Genomic DNA, 19,438 nt, shown 5'->3' with positions numbered 1-19,438 from the left:
AATGGGCATACGATGGGTCCTTTAAGCATAGTTATTAAATGTACTGGCTAGTACATGGGTAATAATTTAAAAAAAAACATTGGTTGTGCCATCAGTAGCCATACTGTTTACAAAGGAAGACTCAACAGATGTGTGTCACCATTTATTCTCTCAATACAATGTAAACTTTGCTCAGATGTTACAGGTCTTAGGCGTACAGAAGCTTTGTTAGCTGGTTTTGGGGCTTTCTGGGACGAAAAATCCGAGTGGTCCTGCCCTTCTGCTGGTGCTCCAGATATGCATCTTTGGAGGATCTGTCTGACAGGCCACATGATGTAGCCTAGGACAATGTACAGATATTCTTCCTAAAGAACAAAAGCAATGTTATGCATGTTTTTTTTCCTGAATGTAGTAAAAGGAAAATACTCCATACTGTAAATAAAAGCTAAATAAATTAAAATATCATCTCACTGACCATTATCCTTGCACTGCCATGCAAACAACATGAACTAAAAGCAAATACATCACTAGCATTTGAAGAAATGTTGTATTCCATTACACCTAATATCAGTTTCACAACACAGAAGAGTAGGTACAATAACATTGGCATACTACCAATCATTATGAAATAATCATACAGTGAAGAGTATTTTTAACTTGTGCTGTACTATACACAAAACCCTCAAATGCCCCACAGTGACAAACTGTTTTGGTAACTGCAGGTGAGTCTAAGCTGCTTATCAAGTCGTTTACGAATGACGTCCATCATTGTAAAAATCCTTGGGGATTGCTATACACAAGCTGGCTCCGAGGTCTCACACACTAGCTGCATACAAACACACCGCAAAAAAAAGTGTCTCTTAGCAAAATTACATTCAAACTAACTGCTGTTCATGTAAGCATTGAACAGCTGTGTTCACGCCGGACTTCTTTTTAATTAGAAAAAAGCGCTGCCTTCAGCGCCTTTTTAGTGCGAGAATTCTCTAACCTTATCAACAGAAATCATACATTTTAGCGATACATTATTATCCGTTGGTTATCAACTACTATTATTAGCTAGCTACTATGGCGAATAAAATGCATTTACTTGCTTTAGCTTAGGCGTTTGAGAAGAAGGAGGGTGTTCGTGAACAGCCAAGGCGCCGTTAATGGCAGCATGAAATCCTCAATTCATGGATTATCTTAGCTATGATACTCTCTTGAGCAATCTACAGTGCTAATAGCTAGCGAGCTGTTTACGGCCACAACCCACAGAAAGTTCAATATGCCCGGGATATGTTGTGCTGTTGGATGTGACAACAGACGCCAAAGAAACCTAGATGTACAATTGATACAATCGTGAATAATTGCTCTCTGCTAAACTCTCCTGAGCAAGCTAGAGTGCTAATAGCTAGCGAGCTGTATAGCTCTTTTATATTCAATTCAATTCAATTCAATTTTATTTATATAGCGCCATAACAATACAATTGTTGAGAGAGAGAGCGAGAGGGAGAGGGAGAGGGGCTGCCTGGCTAGGTGTAAGGGAATATTATTTAATATATTATTTAGATTTGAGTCCAGTTTAGTTGATTAGGGGGATATTACATGTGTTTAGATTTGTTTGGTTTATGTAATTTTGTCTTACACTAGCATCTGTTTACCTATCTACCAAGTGGTCCATGGAAAGCATCACAGGATTGAGAGAACTAAGAGGTGCGCCACCGGGTCTGGCAGGACAGCCTCCCTGCCGTGTCTGGCATTGTCTCGCTCACCCGCTCAGCCCCCAGGCCCAACTAAGCAGGACAGGGGCAGAGCGGGTGTGTATCTATTTTATTTTATTTATTTTTTTATTTTTTTTTAAAGTCCACCAATGGGTTTCTGATTTTCTTAATTGTCCCTTAAGGGTTGGCCTAGATTCTAGGTGTATGTTTCGGTTTTTTGACCTTTAAGTACACCTTTCTAAAGTGCCCTCAGTGTAGGTTTTGGTTTAATTTTGTCTCACACTAGCATCTGTTTACCTATCTACCAAGTGGCCCTATGGAAAAGCATCACAGGAGTATATGGGTTTTAGCTACAACTCGTTAGCGCATATTGGCACTCTTGCTTGCTCAGGAGATTAGTTTTGATAAGACACAGCACTTATTCACGATTGTATCTATTAACCACCACTAAAATAACACGGTTGATAAATCGCTGTTTGAATTAGTCCCCCTACAACATGCTAACGTCGCTAACCACCACACATGTCTAAAAGAAGCAAATACCAGAATTATTTAAAAACAAAAATACTTACATTTCCCTCGTCTTCAGTCCTGCGACGGATAGATGGCACCGACCCCCCTTTCAATATCAACCTTCCAGCAAGTCCAGCGTTATATTGGCCCAGGTTGACAAAACAGTCCAATTCAAAGTGGTTAGCGCACACTAACAGATATTTGCCAACTCTTGCAGGAAGATTGCCTGCATATATGAAATCAATCCATTTCAATCTTGTATCTTCTGAAGATGGAGTCACATGAAGGCATTTGTGCTGATCTGTGCAGCCGACCACTGAGCATCTTGGTTGTCGACATTGATTCATGCTGCTAGCTAGCTTATCCAAGTGTTTCCAAGGCTTGCAAGAATAAAATGGCGCCAGGTCACCGAACCGTCTTTAAACTGGGTGGGTCGAGTGGTGGTGGGGGGCGGTCCAAGGCCATGTAGCCAGACTCCCTACATGGGCGTGCTTCAAAATCTACGTAGACGTTGGTGGTGATCCCATTGGACACACTCAAGCATATTGTTTCTGACACCACAACACAACACCACAACACAACACCACACCACAACAAGCCGCGTGAGTTGTTTTTTCCCAGCGTTTTTGTGTTGGGAGACATGCCAGATACCCAAATTAACGTATAGAAGCACTAAAAAAGTGGAATTTTCATAATATGGCCCCTTTAAATGATTCACATTGCAAGAATGTGTTGTAAAATGGTGCGGCTCCTTTAAGAGCAGCACCTACAGGGTGGGTGTGGTAGAGCAAGAGAGAGAGAATGGTGATGCTTATGAATAGTTTGGATGTAGCGACAGGAGCCAAAAACGTATGTGCTGTAACAGTGTTAACCAGTGTGTGAAGAATAAATCCTCAGAAAGAATACAGTGGGCATTTATTTACTAACCAGCAGCAGACGGAAAGGAAAGGGAATTAACCCCGAAGTTAAAAACATCTAATACTTCGGCCCTGGAGCATTTTACTAAGTCTCCCCTGCAATCTCCAACTACACAGCAGGAAAGGAATGAAATAGCCTACACATTACATACGCTGTGCCTAAATAAAACTCACGTTATATGCTACACCAAAGGAGGCACAACAGTCAAGTCTTACCATTGAAGATCTTTTTTTTTCTTGAAAACTTTAAGTGCACGGCAACGTTCGTTATAAAACTTTCGACATAGTCCAACCATTGAGGTTTAATCCATGTTGTTGTGGAGAAAGGATGGCAGCAATCATATTTCATTAAAACTTCACACTTTTTACATTGGACATATCCAACAGCCTCATTATAATCCGCATCGACTACTAAGCAGAAATATGTCCATACCGTAGATTTCCCTTCGTTTAGTATAGTTTAAAACTCTCCAGATGACCGTTTGTTTTTAACTTCCTCCATGATGCCAGTTTGCCACCTGTAATCACGTTGTCACAGCTAGGACATAAACAAATTCCCGCCACAGGAAGAAGGCTGTTATCCTAAATGTGATTTATGTTATTCTCAAAAACAAACTTATGCATTATGTGAGGCAGACACGTTGACTTCACTAGGCTACTTATTAAGATATTTAAAATATGGAATGTTCAATGCCTTATCGCGCTGATGTGTCCCCGAGCCCGAGTATAATTTCTAAATATTTGGCCGGTAGGCCCGTTCGGTAATCCATCCCTGGCTATATCGTCTCATCACATGATCAAATAGATCTTGCCATTGGACAACAACATACATATCACCCAGCAATCCTCATTGCATACCAGTATATGACAAAAAATACCAAAGAAAACAAGAAATGATTTATTGAATTGAATAGTTTTTTAATAGTTTCTATAGTTTATGTAGGATAAGCATATCATTTTGTTATAGATTGCTACTGACTTTTTCCCCCAAAATAATGGCGCACCATGACAGGGATAGGTTTACCTTTTCAAGGGTATATAAACCAAAAGGCAGATAGGAGAATAGAGTAGGCTGCTTGTTCATCTTTCAATACACGCGTATTACAGAGGCGGCATCCGAATGGTACCATTTTCGCAAAACGCATAGTTGGGGGGCCAACTTTCCCTACGGGCCCCATTGCGGCCGCACTGGCTTCACTGCATATAGTACTTACGCCCCTGTGCCCAAAGCAAACTACATCTCCCAGCTCACCAGCCTCTGAACCGCCCATCTCAGCGGAAGCTGTGTGGCGCACCTGACGCGGATCCTTTTTTATTGCACCCGCGAAATTCACCAGCGTCACCTCGCTGGAAGAATTGTTTGGCGTACACGTTACGGCTCGTATTCCTCCCGTGGGTTATTAGCTTCCACAAGCAGCTAGTTTCGCTTTCTTCACGGAGTTATTTCGCAGTCACGTCTCCCTGGTATGTGTTTGTTCATTGAGAATCAAGCTGCTTATTCACGTTGTGGAAGCAGTTATTTGTACGATATCATCAGCAGTGCTGGGAGGGATATGTAGCCGGGTTATGGGATGATGAAGACGATGATTAGGTTATTTTGCATTGTTTATCACAGCGCAACAGTAACAGGGTTGCACCATGTTTCTTTATCTCCCACTGCCACACTGGACTGGGGAACCTTTTCCTAGTATCAATCTTTTAAATTCTCATGTTGGCTATTACTCAGATGTGCAGTTAGCTTGTACACTCTATCTACAGTGTATACTCATATCATGTATGGTCATTTATATGGTGAATTGTACACTTATTGTGTGTCATACTGTATTATATTGCTGTTTGTTGTCATTTGGTGCGGATACTCTGGTATGCCTATAACAAGTAACTATGTAACTCCGACGTTATGTATGGTAAACCTGCTATGCTATTCACAGCAATTGAAGATTCTAGCTTCAGCTCTTTCTGGTGCCGCGCGTTCAATCACTGTTACCTACCTTAGAAAAGGAACTAAATGTGTAACAGCGCAACCAAAGTTTTGTTTTGAATTTGCAAACTGTGTTTCCTCCGATATTACAAGGCCGTCCTGTCCCATTCTCTCAGTGTCAGAGGCTTCATCGTCTGGTTGTATTGTATAGGCCTGGCCCTTCTTCAAAGTCAAATTTAAGCACATTTAAAAACAACTCACGTTGACCAAAGTGCTGTTCTTGACACCCCTCCCTTCACCTCTTTTTAATGTGCTCAGCGTCAGAGTGCCCATTGTGTGGTGTATCACCATTGTGTGCTAAGACCTCTTACCTGTTCGTCCGTTAGGTGATGCTGACCCCTCTCCCCAGCCCCCTCTTCCCTTTGGCCAGTCCCGGTACTGCATCTCCAGCCACTGCTTTGTTGTGGTTGGCCCTATACCCTCCACACACAGAGCCCTGGTAGTGGCCTTATCCAAGAGGCTTCTCACAGTCCCACTTTCTCTTTTGTTTATTGATTTTCTGTTTTTCATTGTATGAGGTGCCTGTGAGTGACTTTGTCCACGTTGATCTTAACCTGCTGCCTAGAACCTACATAGTATTTATAAATAAACCTATTTTTATATTTTGGTACATCAGCCTCTGTCTAGTCATTCAATTGACACACTCTCTCAGGGTGGGAGGGGGAACTTTATGCTGGTTACACAAAAATGGACAATGGCACAGCTGCTGATGCGGTAGTGTAACAATGTGTAGCAAGGCTATGCCTTCATTGTTTAACTTCTAGTGTAGTCTGAGAATATAGCCAAAATAGTAGATGGCATATCAAGAAGAGATTTTGCCTTGACCCACGCCAGATCAGGCCTTTATGACCTATGCCATGTGGGTTTCACTTTGTCTGGACATCTGAATCTGACACCAGATAATCAGCTTCCCAGATTGACTCTGTCAGCAATTTAATCCTTATGTATACATACATTTTATTCCAATCTGATGCTTCTTAAAGTGTGTACGTGTTCAAACACACAGTCAATGTTCTCAGTTGACATCAATTAATGTGGAATGTATTGCCCTCCCAGGGGCGGGACATCCCGTAATACTTCGTAGGCTACTTCCCACAGCTGCTATACACGACTGCAAGTAAGTGTTTTCTAGATTTAATGATTTTAAAGTGTTTTAGAATGGTGAATGATAACAATTAAATCTAATTTCAACTCATTTCGGACATTACATAGGCACGTTAGGCTATTTCTGGAAAAAACGTCGATAAAGTGTATTATCATGGCAACAGATCATTGCTCAAACAAAAAGTAAACTCGGCTACCGGGAAGCAATCCATTATGAAACACAGAGATGACTATGCTCTTAAATGTCACATTTAGAGCAACACTATTCAAAAATTAGACCCTTTTTGAGTTATGTTTTATAGGCACGTTAGTCTTCAAATTCGTTCTGATGGTAACGTTGTATGGCCATGTGAAAGACGGATAAACACACGTATCGTTCCCATAGCAATCCAAGGTCCATAGACGAGATTTTCATTGTCTGTGTTTTCTCGATTGGGGCTTCACTGGTTGCGGTCCAGTGCGACTTGATAGTCATCGTGAATGCTGGTGAAGCCCCCGATTCAGTTCCAGTTCCCTTTAAGCTACTAAACTAGAATTCTTGCGTATGTGCCAGGTTGCCGTACGTATTTACAGAACTATGGTAAGCCGAAAATGCACCAGGATGTACGGAAGTCGAAAGGTTCAAGAAGCATTTTCTAGCCTATTGGAGCAATACATATTGTGTAGTCCATATGTATGAACACATGTTTGTGTTCTTAGGCTATATATTTGGACTTTGCCTACTATATTTCACATTTGATGAGTTTAGGTTTATTTATATAGCACATTATTATACAAAGGGCATCCAATGTGCTATGCACTTTAGGCTCAAGAGACTTTAAGCTCAAGAGACCTAAAACTTTGGCACTAGGAAATATAAAATAAACAGTTGGGCAAAAATGAAAAAAAAAAAAAAAACGTAGTCCTAGTGTTGTAAAATAAAACACTAACGCTATAAAGCAATCACTTTAAACTCACATACGACCGTCAACTGATTCATTGTTTTTGATTCATTTTGGTTTGAGTCAGTTTTTTAAGCTTCTTTTTAAAACAAGGGGCAGATCTGATCTCCATGAGGAGCTGGATACGGCAGTGGACAGCATAACGACTAAATGCCATTTCACCCTGTTTAATTTCGACTCTGGGAACCGCTAGTTGACCATCTCCTGCAGCTCTAAGGGACCTACCAGGCTTATATTTGACACACATTTCAGAGATGCATTTAGGGTCCATACCATTAAGTGACTTATAGACAATTAGTAATACTTTGATTTTAATTCTGTATCTAACTGGGAGTGGGTGCAGACCTGAGATTTGGAGTAATGTAGTCTCTTTCCTAGTAACTGTTAATTTTAGCTGCAGCATTCTGAATTAGCTGTAGCTGTCTAATGGGCTTTTGGGATGGCCAGTGAGGAGAGCATTGCAGTAGTCATCCCTGCAGGATACAAATGCATGAATACATTTCTCTAAAGCTTGCAAAGACACACACTCTTTGAGATGCCAAAATGCTGTTTTGGCTATAGCTTCGACGTGGTCACTAAAACTAAGGCCCCCATCCATGAGTACACCAAGGTATTTGACATCGGTTGCAGTTTTTAGTGCCGTAGACTCCAGGTAAGTTTCAACCTTCCTCCTTTGTTCCCAAACATTACTTTCTCAGTCTTGTCTTTATTTAATTATTGAAGTCATCCACTTTTTTCAAGGCACAGACACACGTGACTCAATGGGGCCGAAGTAATTTGGTGAGAGCGCTAAATAGATCTGGGTGGCGTTTGCATAGCTATGATAAGCCACCTTGTACTCTTGAAAGATTTGGCCAGGAGGAAGCATGTATCGGTTTAACAGAAGGGCCCAAAAATGGATCCTTCTGGGAGTTCAAATGGCATAGCAGTTTTCTCTGATTCTTAGGTACTGATAGAAAGAAAATAACCCCTGCCTTCTTGGTAGGTCCTGAACCATCTAAAGAGGACGCTTAAGAGTGATGAACACATCTAGATTGTGAATCGTGCTATTTTAGCTGGCTAAAGTTAATAGTTACTTAATTCAGAACCGTACTTGGGGACTTCTGAAAAGACTTCCTTTGTGTTGTCTGAATTTGCAGCACATTTCTGTATTGTGTTGTGGTGTTTGAATTTGCAGGCGTTTTTTTAAATGCTGTGCATATGTTGTGAAATTGATGGAGATGTTTTCTTAATTTGCTTGTGTTTTCTTAAGCTGTAGGGCATTTGCCCCTGTCAGCCACCATAGCAATGGGATGTAGAAATAGATTGCATTCAGGTTGGTCGAGAAGTTCAAATTCATCAGTGTAAACATAGCTCCCAGCATGCCATATCTTATGCATTCCCTATTCATATAGGTGGCTGATCACTGCTGCTCTTGCATTTTACGCATCAGGTTCTGTCCCTGTCTCTGAGAGATCCCATATTGTCAGTATATCTAGTAGATATTATCTATACATACAGCCATCAGTACCCTTATGTTATGCAAAAACCTTTCAATGTCCACTCTCTCCAGTTGATCCAGTGCTCAGCTAAACAGGCTTTGATTCACCGGGTTCGGTTCTGCTGGAGTTCTGGATGCATTGAGTGCACCAAATAGCCTACAGTGTTTTCCAAAATAATAATAAAAAAATAACATTTAAAGGATAAAAATTCAATGTATTTAACATCAAATGCCATAGTGTTTTCAAACAGACCTAATATGCTGTTGTAGTAAAAGTGTAAGATCATTCTTTCGCATCTCCACACTCTAAGCTGTGTTGTTGGGGAAAAGAGCGAAAGTAGCCTACTAAAAAAAACCTGGTTTCCATCCGAAAACTTTTATTTCCATAGAAAAAAAAGCCGACCTCTTCTGCTCCCACAAGTTGCACCAGTGCCAGTGTGTCTGCTGAAACATTTCAGCAAAGATGTATGTTCTACATTTTTTATTTCAGTACCTAATTCGAAAGTTGCAAAAGTGTTCCATTAGACACATTTTTATTAAGTTGAATGTGTATCACATGTTACGCATGTTTGGACAGTTTTATTTTCTAGGCCTGAATAATTCTCCAGAATGATGGAATAGAATCTAAGTGAGCAAAAACATGGATTTTCAGAATCAAAATCACACACCCTGATTAACAATATAAAAGTCATCTTAAAAGGATGTTGCTAGTGCATTTTACAACAAGGGTTACAAGCTACAATTATGTGTCAACAACTGTAATTGTTTTGAACAACAGAAGAACACTACAGTTTATTCCTTGTAAAAGTGCTCCTGGTGAACTGGTCCAGGACCTGCTGTGATATTGCCATATTCTTGCGTTGTAATCTCGTCTGATGCATTCAGTTTAAAGGGATTGCTCAGCAGTGCCATTGGACGTCTTTAACCAAACCTTTCACTAACGAACTTTTAGGGCCATTTGGGCCTTTGACCGCTCACTCTGAAGTGTCCTTTCTTGTGCAACAGTGCGCATGCTGCCGTTCTCGTCGTCAACATTGGGCCTGAAGTCTAAATTGAAAATAATAGGTTTGCAAAACAACCAGGCAATCATCCGGTGTGTGTTACTCCACCATGTTGAAGTGGCCTACTGCTTGTGTAACGGGCATGTTTGCTCTCCCTTTCTCTCTGTGTTGCGTTGTCTGGTGTTGAAATAATGTGATGCCACAACTCTCCCGGCGTCTATTTCCTATTTCTCGCTCTTCCACACAGATGCTCACGCCGCACAGTCATCAAAAGAGACAGGGGAAGGGGTAAAATCCCCTTTTCATGGGCATAAAACCCATGCTCCAGTCAGGCCCCACTGTGTTCCCTACAGAACCATGGGAAAACAATAGACAGATGTCTAAAAAGGGAACCACAACGCCTGTGGGGACCTTAAGTGAAGCACATTCAACCCTACTACACTCACCTCCATTGATTTCACTGAATTAAAAAAAAAAAGCAAGCAAATTGATCGCCCAGACCCAGTAACCCATCATTGGACTTACATTCTGATAAAAGGCTATAAATCATTTGTGCCTACAATCAGTGGATCCACCTGCCTCTCATCAATCAACACTGGGACTTCAGAACGGAATCCATACATCTTAATAGCCATTTCACAAACAACCGGAGGATTAGTCTGCTTACCTCCACATTCAATCAGAACAATATCATCAGGGGCCAGAGACTCACCTGGCAACACCCCTGCTTCCCTCAGACGCGGCACAGCATCTGCACTAACCGTGGTCACCAATCGACCCAGTATTCAGCAACTCAGCCTTGCCCTGCACCATCACAGAAGTGTTAAAAAGCAGCTCTCCTACTTGACTACCTTACTTGATTTCGGTAACATCTCACACACATATGAATACACAGACTCTACGTATATAATCATTCAAACTCAGAGGTAAACTCCGATGCCTGCCACTGTTCTCCTCCGAGTGGAGGCTCTCTAGTTTCCCTGAGATGGTTTCTGTGTAGTACTTACTACAGCAGAATCACCAGCATGACCCACACTACCCTGAAACTGTGAGCGTTTGCACACAAAAAGCACAATTCATGTAACCTACAGTGTGCATAGGTACTATGATCAGCACTCATTTCACACGCTTAACACTCTGTTTAGGCCAGCTATTGGTACACACCAACAGCATGCCCAGTAACCTGTCCAGTGTGGTACCCTCTGCAGGCTTGCACCTGGCTTGCCCCCCCCCACTGAAGACTACAGGTGTTACCGCAGAAGCGGCCTGCTGCGTTACATGGCCCCTCTGCTCCTTGCGGTTTCTTAAAAACTCACCTAGACATGCCTGGAGTTCACAGGCAGTCCACTCACTCCGAGGCTTACTTAGAAAGGTAAGGGAAGATTGCTGCCATTCTTCAAGGACTGTTCAGCTCTCTCAGCTGCCTTATTCAACCTGATCCAGAAGTCAAGAGGATGCTCATTGACATATGGCGTAGGAGAGTGAGAATCCGCTAGAGGCATACCAGAATACACAGCGCTGTCCGAATGTTGTCTGAGGGTTCAAAAGGCAGCGTCCACGTTGCCTGAATCAGACACCTGGACATTATTGCGACGCCAGATTCTAATTACATCGCTGGCGTGCCCCAGTAGTCTACTAACCAGCTCATCTCCACGTTTCCTCCCAGTGTAGCTACTCTTATCCAGATATCCCCTCATGTATCCCTCCCACTCACACAGAGGGTATTTATCCGTGCTGTCACCTCTAAAAAACGGTTGCTCTTTCCTCTCAGATTTAAGGATGAGATTCAATTTTGAAGCATCGATAAAAGTACCACCCCACTGGGAATAGTCAGTAGAGAGACCGTGAACCTGACTAGATATTATTCAAAAAGCACTGACAGATTGACTGTTATTAGTGTTTATCTCTTTATCCTGCCTACTAGTCAACTTAACAGGGATATCAGGCTCAGCAACCTTGATCAAGAATGAAACGTGGTTGGATGAAATCCGTTTTCTCCCCATTTTGTCTAATGGGAGTAAGCGGACAGATGCTGTGACTCACACTTGCATTATTCGTAAGATGTAGGATACTTCTGTGTTTTGATTCGTTTGTTTTGGTTGAAACACAAACGTCCTGTTAACGGTTGCGTGTTATGTTTTGTATGGGCATTATTGACCAGCAAGATCGTAATACATCTGATTTTTAAGATCGTAAAGGATTATATTGCTTTTTTTCAGGGGTCCAGTGCAGGGTCCACACAATGAGGTGAAAACCAGTTCCTGATGACGTAATAACAGCATGAGACGGTTTCAATAATATGGGGTCAATGTATGAATGCTTACTATGCAGTATTTGATACTGTCACTGATAGCCTACCTAGACTACTCACTATTGAATGTCTCTTCCTAAACAGATCGTTTCTGAAAGGCAAGCTGAGCATGGCTGAGGGATCCACTCTCCAGAAAAGGTACCAGGCCTGCATGATCCTCAGTGGAGCTGGCGATGCTCTGGGCTACAACAATGGCGACTGGGAGTTTGAGTCAAATGCTGAAAAAATCCATAAGGAGGTAGCAGAGAAAGGGGGCTTGGCGAAACTGGACATCAGAAATTTTCCTATCAGTGACGACACGGTCATGCACCTAGCAACAGCTGATGCCTTAGTGAAGACTGGAGGCGCATCGCTTAAAGACTTGTATGGCGCACTGGTCAAAGAGTACATAAAGTGTATGGATGATATGTCTGGCAGGGCCCCAGGTAAGGATCTGTTCAAAAAAATTTGTATCTTTATTTTTGTTTTGATGAAACCTCAACTAATTTTGAATGGTTGTGGTCACCAGGACATTTGGGAGTTCTGATAAAGATACCAAGCTGTCCAAAGCGAATCACAAAATATTAGATAAAAAAATGGAGTAGAAACAACAATGAGAAAATTAGGACAACAATGAGAACATTCTGACTATTTGTCATATTAGCAGTTTGTTGGGTGGGAGGGTTCCATTATTGAAATGTTGGAGATTGCTTTGCATTTGATGGTGGTCATAATACTTTTTTTATATATATAAAAACATTGTTGTCATGTAAGACATTCAATATTGTAAAGCTATGGTTAAACCTCCACTATTGGTGTAGAGATTCAACTATTTTCATACATACTGGTACCACTCAGAGGTGATGTACTAAATGTGCTGTGGGAAAAGATTCTGTATTTGTGTTCTGTTGTACTTTATTTCTCCATAACACAAATGAATACAGCATCATTAAAACAGTAGTAAGAAACTTTGCTCTGAGACTAGCAAGCTAACTACCTAAAAGGCTTGCATAAACCTTGCACACCACCAACAGCCCAGTTGTCACTGATGAAAACTTGCTAACTGTTAGATTGTCATGCTGTGAAAGCTTTTTCTACTTTTTTCGCTGGTTGTTTGGGTAGGGGGAACGGCACACGTTAATCCGTACTTCACGTGACCGTATCCCAACAAAATGAATTTGAAAATGATACCAAAACTACTTTCCTATAAAAACAACATACAGTACCTCAAAAAATTGGCAAACTGTCATGTAGTGTTGTTTTAACATCCTCACTGCAGTAAAACCATTACTCTTCACATCTCCAGGTTTCACATGCATAAGTAGCACCACCTATCTAAGGGGCCACCCGGAGGGGAACTGGAGGATCCCTTTCAGCAAAGTTGGCGGGGGCTGCGGGGCAGCCATGAGGGCCATGTGCGTGGGCCTGCGCTTCCCCGCGCCGGAGCAGGAGAACCACCTGGTGGCCGTGAGCGTGGAGAGCGGCCGCATGACCCACCACCATCCCACAGGCTACCTGGGAGGGCTGGCCGGTGCGCTCTTCACGGCCTACGCGGTCAGGGGAGAGCCCCCAGTGGAGGCCTGGGGCCAGGGCCTGATGGAGGTGTTGAAGCGGGCCAAGGAGTACGTGAAGCAGACAGGGCATTGTGTTGAAGAGAACCTGGAACACTGGTGAGATTTCTGCATGAAATGAGAATGAGATTCTGGTTGTGAAATTATGTCTGGTCATGATGTTCTTATAATTCTATACGCCTGAACATGAAATGTTTTTGAAATACCTTTCGTCCAAAAACTGGACACTGCACCACATTTTTTAAGTCTGATTTAAGTTAATCAGAAGATTTGGTTTAAACGGTTCTATCTTACAGAAAAACTGCTCTGGCATTGATTTGATTTTTTGTTTGTTGTATTAATTATAAGATCTTGTTGTAACGCTCATATTTTTAGGAACTATTTTGAGGACAGCTGGAGAATTTACCTTGGGCAGAGGGGAATCCTTGAAGGGACTGGAAAAGCTCAGTTCCCAGATGACTATGGAGTGCCGGCGAGGGAGGTTTTCTACAAATCGGTGAGCCACAGAGGAACAGGTGGTGCCAGCGGGCACGACGCGCCCATGATCGCCTACGATGCCCTCCTGCGGGCCGGGGACTCGTGGACCGAGCTGGCCAATCACGGCTTCTTCCACGGAGGTGACAGCGACTCCACTGCCGCCATCGCTGCTGCCTGGTGGGGTGCCCTCTACGGGTTTCATAACGTGCCCTCCAAAAACTACAAAGGCCTTGAGTACTACAAACGCCTATCCAATGTGGCAGATGCGCTCTACCAGCTGCGGGATAAGCCACTTTCATGAAACTTTGCCAGGGAAAGGTGGCAGGATTCTGGATGACATATTGCCCTGCTCTCATCAACCTCGGTGTCCAATGATTGCTAACATATCCAATATGTAACCAACATTTAGGAATGTTAACTCTTCTATAGAAATGTAAATGCCACTTCAAATTGTATTGATTTATTTCCCTTGGTTACTATACAGACACATTTAATTTTTTAATGTATGTTTTGCACACATTTAAATTTAAACATGTATTCCTCACAAACCTCAATTTTTTTAATTTTGTCCTTTTCAAATATGTTTACCTGCTGCCTAAAGAATTTAAGAAAGGACACACTCTGGCACTTTTTGAGTGTAAGATCGGTGAATCTAACTTTCACCTGGGCCCACATGGCGGTTAAATGACATTGTATCAGCCTAAACTACTGTAATTTCTGGACTATACATTTGCAAGAGTCAATCAGAAGCTAGAACTTTAGATTGAAGACAGCGAGAGATAGAAGAAAGACGCTAGTTTGAAACCAGTGAGCTAAAGAACTTGAAAAGACAAAACCACCGTATACAGTCACAGGTATCATAAGCCATAAATTAGCCGCGTCATTGTTTAAGCCGCGAGGTTCAACGCGTGGGGAAAAGTAGCGGCTTATAGTCCGGAAATTACGGTATATAATGTTTCCAGCCTATATACATTGTTTTCTAAACGTTTGAATGTTGAGTGTGTAATCTAATAAAATGTTGGCAACATGCTCAATACACATGGCCAGTGCAATTTAATACAAGCTAGCTGAGTTAGGTACTGACTTGCATCCTTTTGTAACTTATAGCTCTCGCCAACGAGTAAAAGCCAGTCCGAGACTGGATTATTTTTTTGCTTGGTTACTCTCTCTTTTTCTCTTCCTATCCTCGAACAACACTTTCCATGGTTTTTTCCGTCACCTCTGCCAGGGGCGTCTTAATAGCACTCGAGGCCCCTGGGCTATGGACTTTATTTTTCATTTTTGGAGGCCCCCCGCCCGCTAATCGCACAATCAATTTCTCAACAGCGATATAGCCAAATAGCCCACACAAGATCATTGCCTGCGTGATTGAACCGTATACATAGCTTGCATATATCTTGTTTAAAATAAAATAACAATCTTAAAAACGAGTTGACGCGAGAACTGTGATCTTTGGCTCTCTGCCGTTTATTGAATAAAACGGTACGCATGGAAATGGACAGAATGACAATCAACAAGACAACCTTCCACAATATAACAGGTTAGGCGAAAAACACATACCGTAGGCTTACTGACGCTGCAGTTAGGCTATATTCAACATGTATGCACGACACCGAGAAATATTTTGTTGCTAACTGCACATAAAAACGTGTGAATAAAAGAGAATAATTTCATTAAATGTACTTATTAATTTCGTTGCTAACTGCGCACATCATATGGTGTTTAATTAAATTGGCAAGTTGCCATCAAAGGAAGGAACACATTTGATTTAGGATAGGCCTAATAAGACAATCATAAACGGATCACTAGAAAGTCTTTCTCCGGGTCTTTCTAACCGCAAACTCGCTGTCAAACTTGACGCAATAGCTATGGCTAGCACCTGTCACTACAAACAGTAGCAGCTAGCGCTATAGCTAGTTCTTTCACAGGTAGTTCTAGCTGTGCAGCTAACTCTAACAGCACAATCGTAGTAGCTTTTCACATGATACTAGTGTAGAGATATCTGATTTTTGACTGGAGGGGCAATATTTACACGAATGAATGACGATGTACTACATTTTAGTTCTAAACAGAGAAGCTTGATCCAATAGTTAGGCCTACCTTGTCCTCATCAAGTCTATCCTCCACTTAATTTGGCAGTATGTTAGTAGTGCTATCCTCTGATCGCTTTTTTAAAAAGTCTTTAACTTTTGGCAAAGTTTTCTTTGATAATATAGCCTGTCTGATTTTCTTCCTTTTCTGAGCTCTGCTTGGACGTGAACACTTCACTTTTTTTCACCACGGCACCGACCGGACCGGCTCAATGACTCTGTTGCGAATCGAATTTTTTTTTGTTAAATTTTGTTACATTTTGTTTAGATAAGGGGGGGCCTCCCTCCACCTCCACATCCACCACCAGATGCCAATGTAGAGCAGAGTAATTACACCGCGAATACGGACGTTTATCATCATCATTATTATTTTGTATTATTATTAAGAAGCCCCTGATTGGTCGAGGCCCTGGGCTTAAGCCCAGGTAAGCCCGTGCATTAAGGCGCCATTGACCTCTGCCATGACGTGAACACTTCACTTTTTTTCACCACGGCACCGACCGGACCGGCTCAATGACTCTGTTGCGAATCGAATTTTTTTTTGTTAAATTTTGTTACATTTTGTTTAGATAAGGGGGGGCCTCCCTCCACCTCCACATCCACCACCAGATGCCAATGTAGAGCAGAGTAATTACACCGCGAATACGGACGTTTATCATCATCATTATTATTTTGTATTATTATTAAGAAGCCCCTGATTGGTCGAGGCCCTGGGCTTAAGCCCAGGTAAGCCCGTGCATTAAGGCGCCATTGACCTCTGCCATGACGTCTATATAGATAATTCTGTGCTAGCTTCCTCGTATAGCTAGCACATGGGTCTAGTTGTTGTTGCATGAGGTAAAGCATAACGTAGTTTTCACGAGAGGTCTCGTGCCCTGTCCCCCAATGTTACATAGTGCAATACCAGCTGTGCCATTCTCCGTATTACAAGTCAGTGTACCACTAAAATTATTTGGAAGCTGTTATTTTAAGGTAAAATTGTTGCATAACGTTACTTTTAAAGTGTAAATTCACCCCCAGCTCCGAACTCCACCCTCTACATAATTTTGAAAAATGCTAAAAAGTGGGAGAGGGTGAATAAACCACTGTGGTGAGTTTCAATCAGTAAATGAAAATGACTCACACTTACGGGCGGGGCTGGGGGAGGTGGGCTGTCCGATTTCATGACGTAGAGAAGTCCCAAACCGTCGATTCTGCATCAGCAAGGTTCAGGATGATTTTAAACACTAGAGGGCGTGTTGAGCCATTTTCAACCCCTTCAATGGCAATTTGAATAATAATAAAAAAAATGTTGTCAATATTAACACCAGTGTTACACTTCAGTCATATAATTTAGCTTACAGCTCAAAAAACACATTTTAGGGTGCACCTACACTTTAATAACATTATGGGGATTAGTATTCTCAGCACTTTGTGTGTGTGTGTATGTAAACATTGATGCACTCCTTGTATCGTCCTTGTTGCACTGCAACTATCCAGCAGATGGAGACATATTCATTTTGACTAAGTTCTGAAGAGTTGTGAGAGAGGAATAAAGGCATTCATTTTAGGATCTCCTCAGGGTTTCAGATTTAAAACCACTTCCATCTTCCTCAAAAGGAAGAAACGCATCAACTAGTTAATTTAAAGAAGAAACACTGAATACCAAGCCACACTGAATGGTCAGATCAATCTGCTGAGTTTATGTGTATTAAGGTTATGCCCATTTTGTTTTTTACAACATCCCTCTTTTCTTTCGAGTTAAAGGAACAGCCGTATCATTCTCTGCCATTGTTACATTCATTAAAATATAACTTTTTCTTGGATGGTGGTTAGTTGTGTTTTAATTTTAGTAGACTTTTAATTGTATTCATTTATTTTATTCCAAAGTAAAGGACAATGGCCTGCAGGTGGCAGTGTAGCTCTACAGTTTCGCCTAAATATGTGCTTCACTGTGTTTCCCTGTTTTTAGAGTCCCAGGTGTCAAGTGAGCTCTTGATAGAATTGACGCGTACATGCCCAGACCTGAGTGTAATCTCATAGAGACCATGTCAGTCTGGTGATAAGGTTAAAAAAAATACCAGGTGTTAAAAATACCAGGAAGGACTGGTTTACAAATAGCATGCATTGCCTAAGAGTCAAAATGTAAACATGCAATACATGCTACCAAAAACATAATGTAAACATACCATACCACAACTAAAGTTTTGACATTTCTAGACTGACAAAAGCCATATATTCACTTAATACCCTAAACAGTTTTCTTCTCCATAGGGAAAGAAAATCAGAGAAATCCTGCATTCTAAAACAGGCCTCTCCGTGCACTCATGGGTGAGGAGAGACCAAAAAGCCGTCCACCTGGCTGAGACAGGTTATGATTCCCAGACTTGTCTGGAGCTGTCGGGCCACATTCCCCGCGTGTGACTCTTGTTGTTAGAGTCATTGGAACCTTCCCCCTTGGTGCCGCAGCACGGGTCCAGTACGAGTAGTGAAAAAATAAGATGAAACAAACAAAGAAAGCAGCGGTATACCTCATAATGAAAGTGAATCCCAGGTTACCTAGGTAACTACAAAAGAGTTTTTAACTTTTTACTTCTTGTTGGTAGATATCAAAAATGGAAGAGTGAAATTAAGCAAATCGTTTCCTTGTTACTTGGTAATCTGACATGCAGTCATGTCAACACTGACAGTCAGTCAGATACCCCAGAATCATTCAAACACCTACTGCTCCCAGCGCCGTGGTTTAGGCCTCTGTACGTGCCACCGCTGAATAAACCCTTTAAAGACTGAAGACCACCCTATCTGTAGGTAGAGCGCGGGGTCAGCCAGGACACAGACCCTCTGGCGAGAGCAATGAAAGCGTGTGGCTGCACAAAGACCATGAGCAAGAGGAGCACTCCCGCTAAAGTGGGGGCCGGCCGGCCGTCTGTCAACACCAACACGTGCCATATGTAGCGCCGGAGCTCTGCCCCGAGGCCTGGGATCCAGCACCACTGATCTCTATCTCGGCTGCATCTGGCATGGTCGCTGCACATTCCTTAATGGGGGATGTCATCCCAAAACTACACAAGCATGGCCGCTCACTCTTCCATCTACGGGGCATTATCTGGGGCATAGAACTAGGTTTCTGTGAAACAGGCGTTAGGTCATTTACCTAGCTATAGTAATGCTGTAGTAATGCTGCCTCTGTACCCTGTAGCATATCAAATACAACAAGAGGCAGATGTAGGCGAACCTCTAAATGTTCTTCTTAAAAAAAATTCACACAGTGTACTGCAAGGCCAGGAGGAACAACACAGTTCAGTGACCCTGACTGTGTGTATGTAATGTATGTAAGCGTCTGACTTGTATATCTATAAGCATCTGTCTTATATATAATTCCACAATGTGTTCTTTAGTTCTGTAGCAATACTCA

The 19,438-nt window shown here is 42.0% G+C and overlaps 1 protein-coding gene across 5 annotated transcripts; it reads left to right on the top strand.

The window, feature by feature from the left end:
- The first annotated feature begins 4,458 nt into the window (after positions 1–4,458).
- LOC105900953 (protein ADP-ribosylarginine hydrolase) lies at positions 4,459–14,502 on the top strand. 5 transcript variants are annotated; one of them, XM_031584574.2, is made up of 4 exons: positions 4,459–4,573; positions 12,012–12,352; positions 13,213–13,576; positions 13,853–14,502. In XM_031584574.2, the coding sequence occupies exons 2-4, from the start codon at positions 12,037–12,039 to the stop codon at positions 14,253–14,255; spliced, it is 1,083 nt and encodes a 360-aa protein (XP_031440434.1). In that variant the 5' UTR covers positions 4,459–4,573; positions 12,012–12,036; the 3' UTR covers positions 14,256–14,502. The 5 variants fall into 5 exon arrangements, with proteins under 5 accessions (XP_031440434.1, XP_031440413.1, XP_012683791.1 ...); XM_031584553.2 differs by lacking the exon at positions 4,459–4,573 and adding an exon at positions 6,040–7,787; XM_012828337.3 differs by lacking the exon at positions 4,459–4,573 and adding an exon at positions 6,041–6,207.
- The last annotated feature ends 4,936 nt before the right edge of the window (positions 14,503–19,438 follow it).

This window comes from Clupea harengus, chromosome 2 (genome assembly GCF_900700415.2).
Source record: "Clupea harengus chromosome 2, Ch_v2.0.2, whole genome shotgun sequence".
Taxonomy (NCBI): Eukaryota; Metazoa; Chordata; class Actinopteri; order Clupeiformes; family Clupeidae; genus Clupea; species Clupea harengus.
This window is presented reverse-complemented; position numbering and strand designations above follow the sequence as displayed.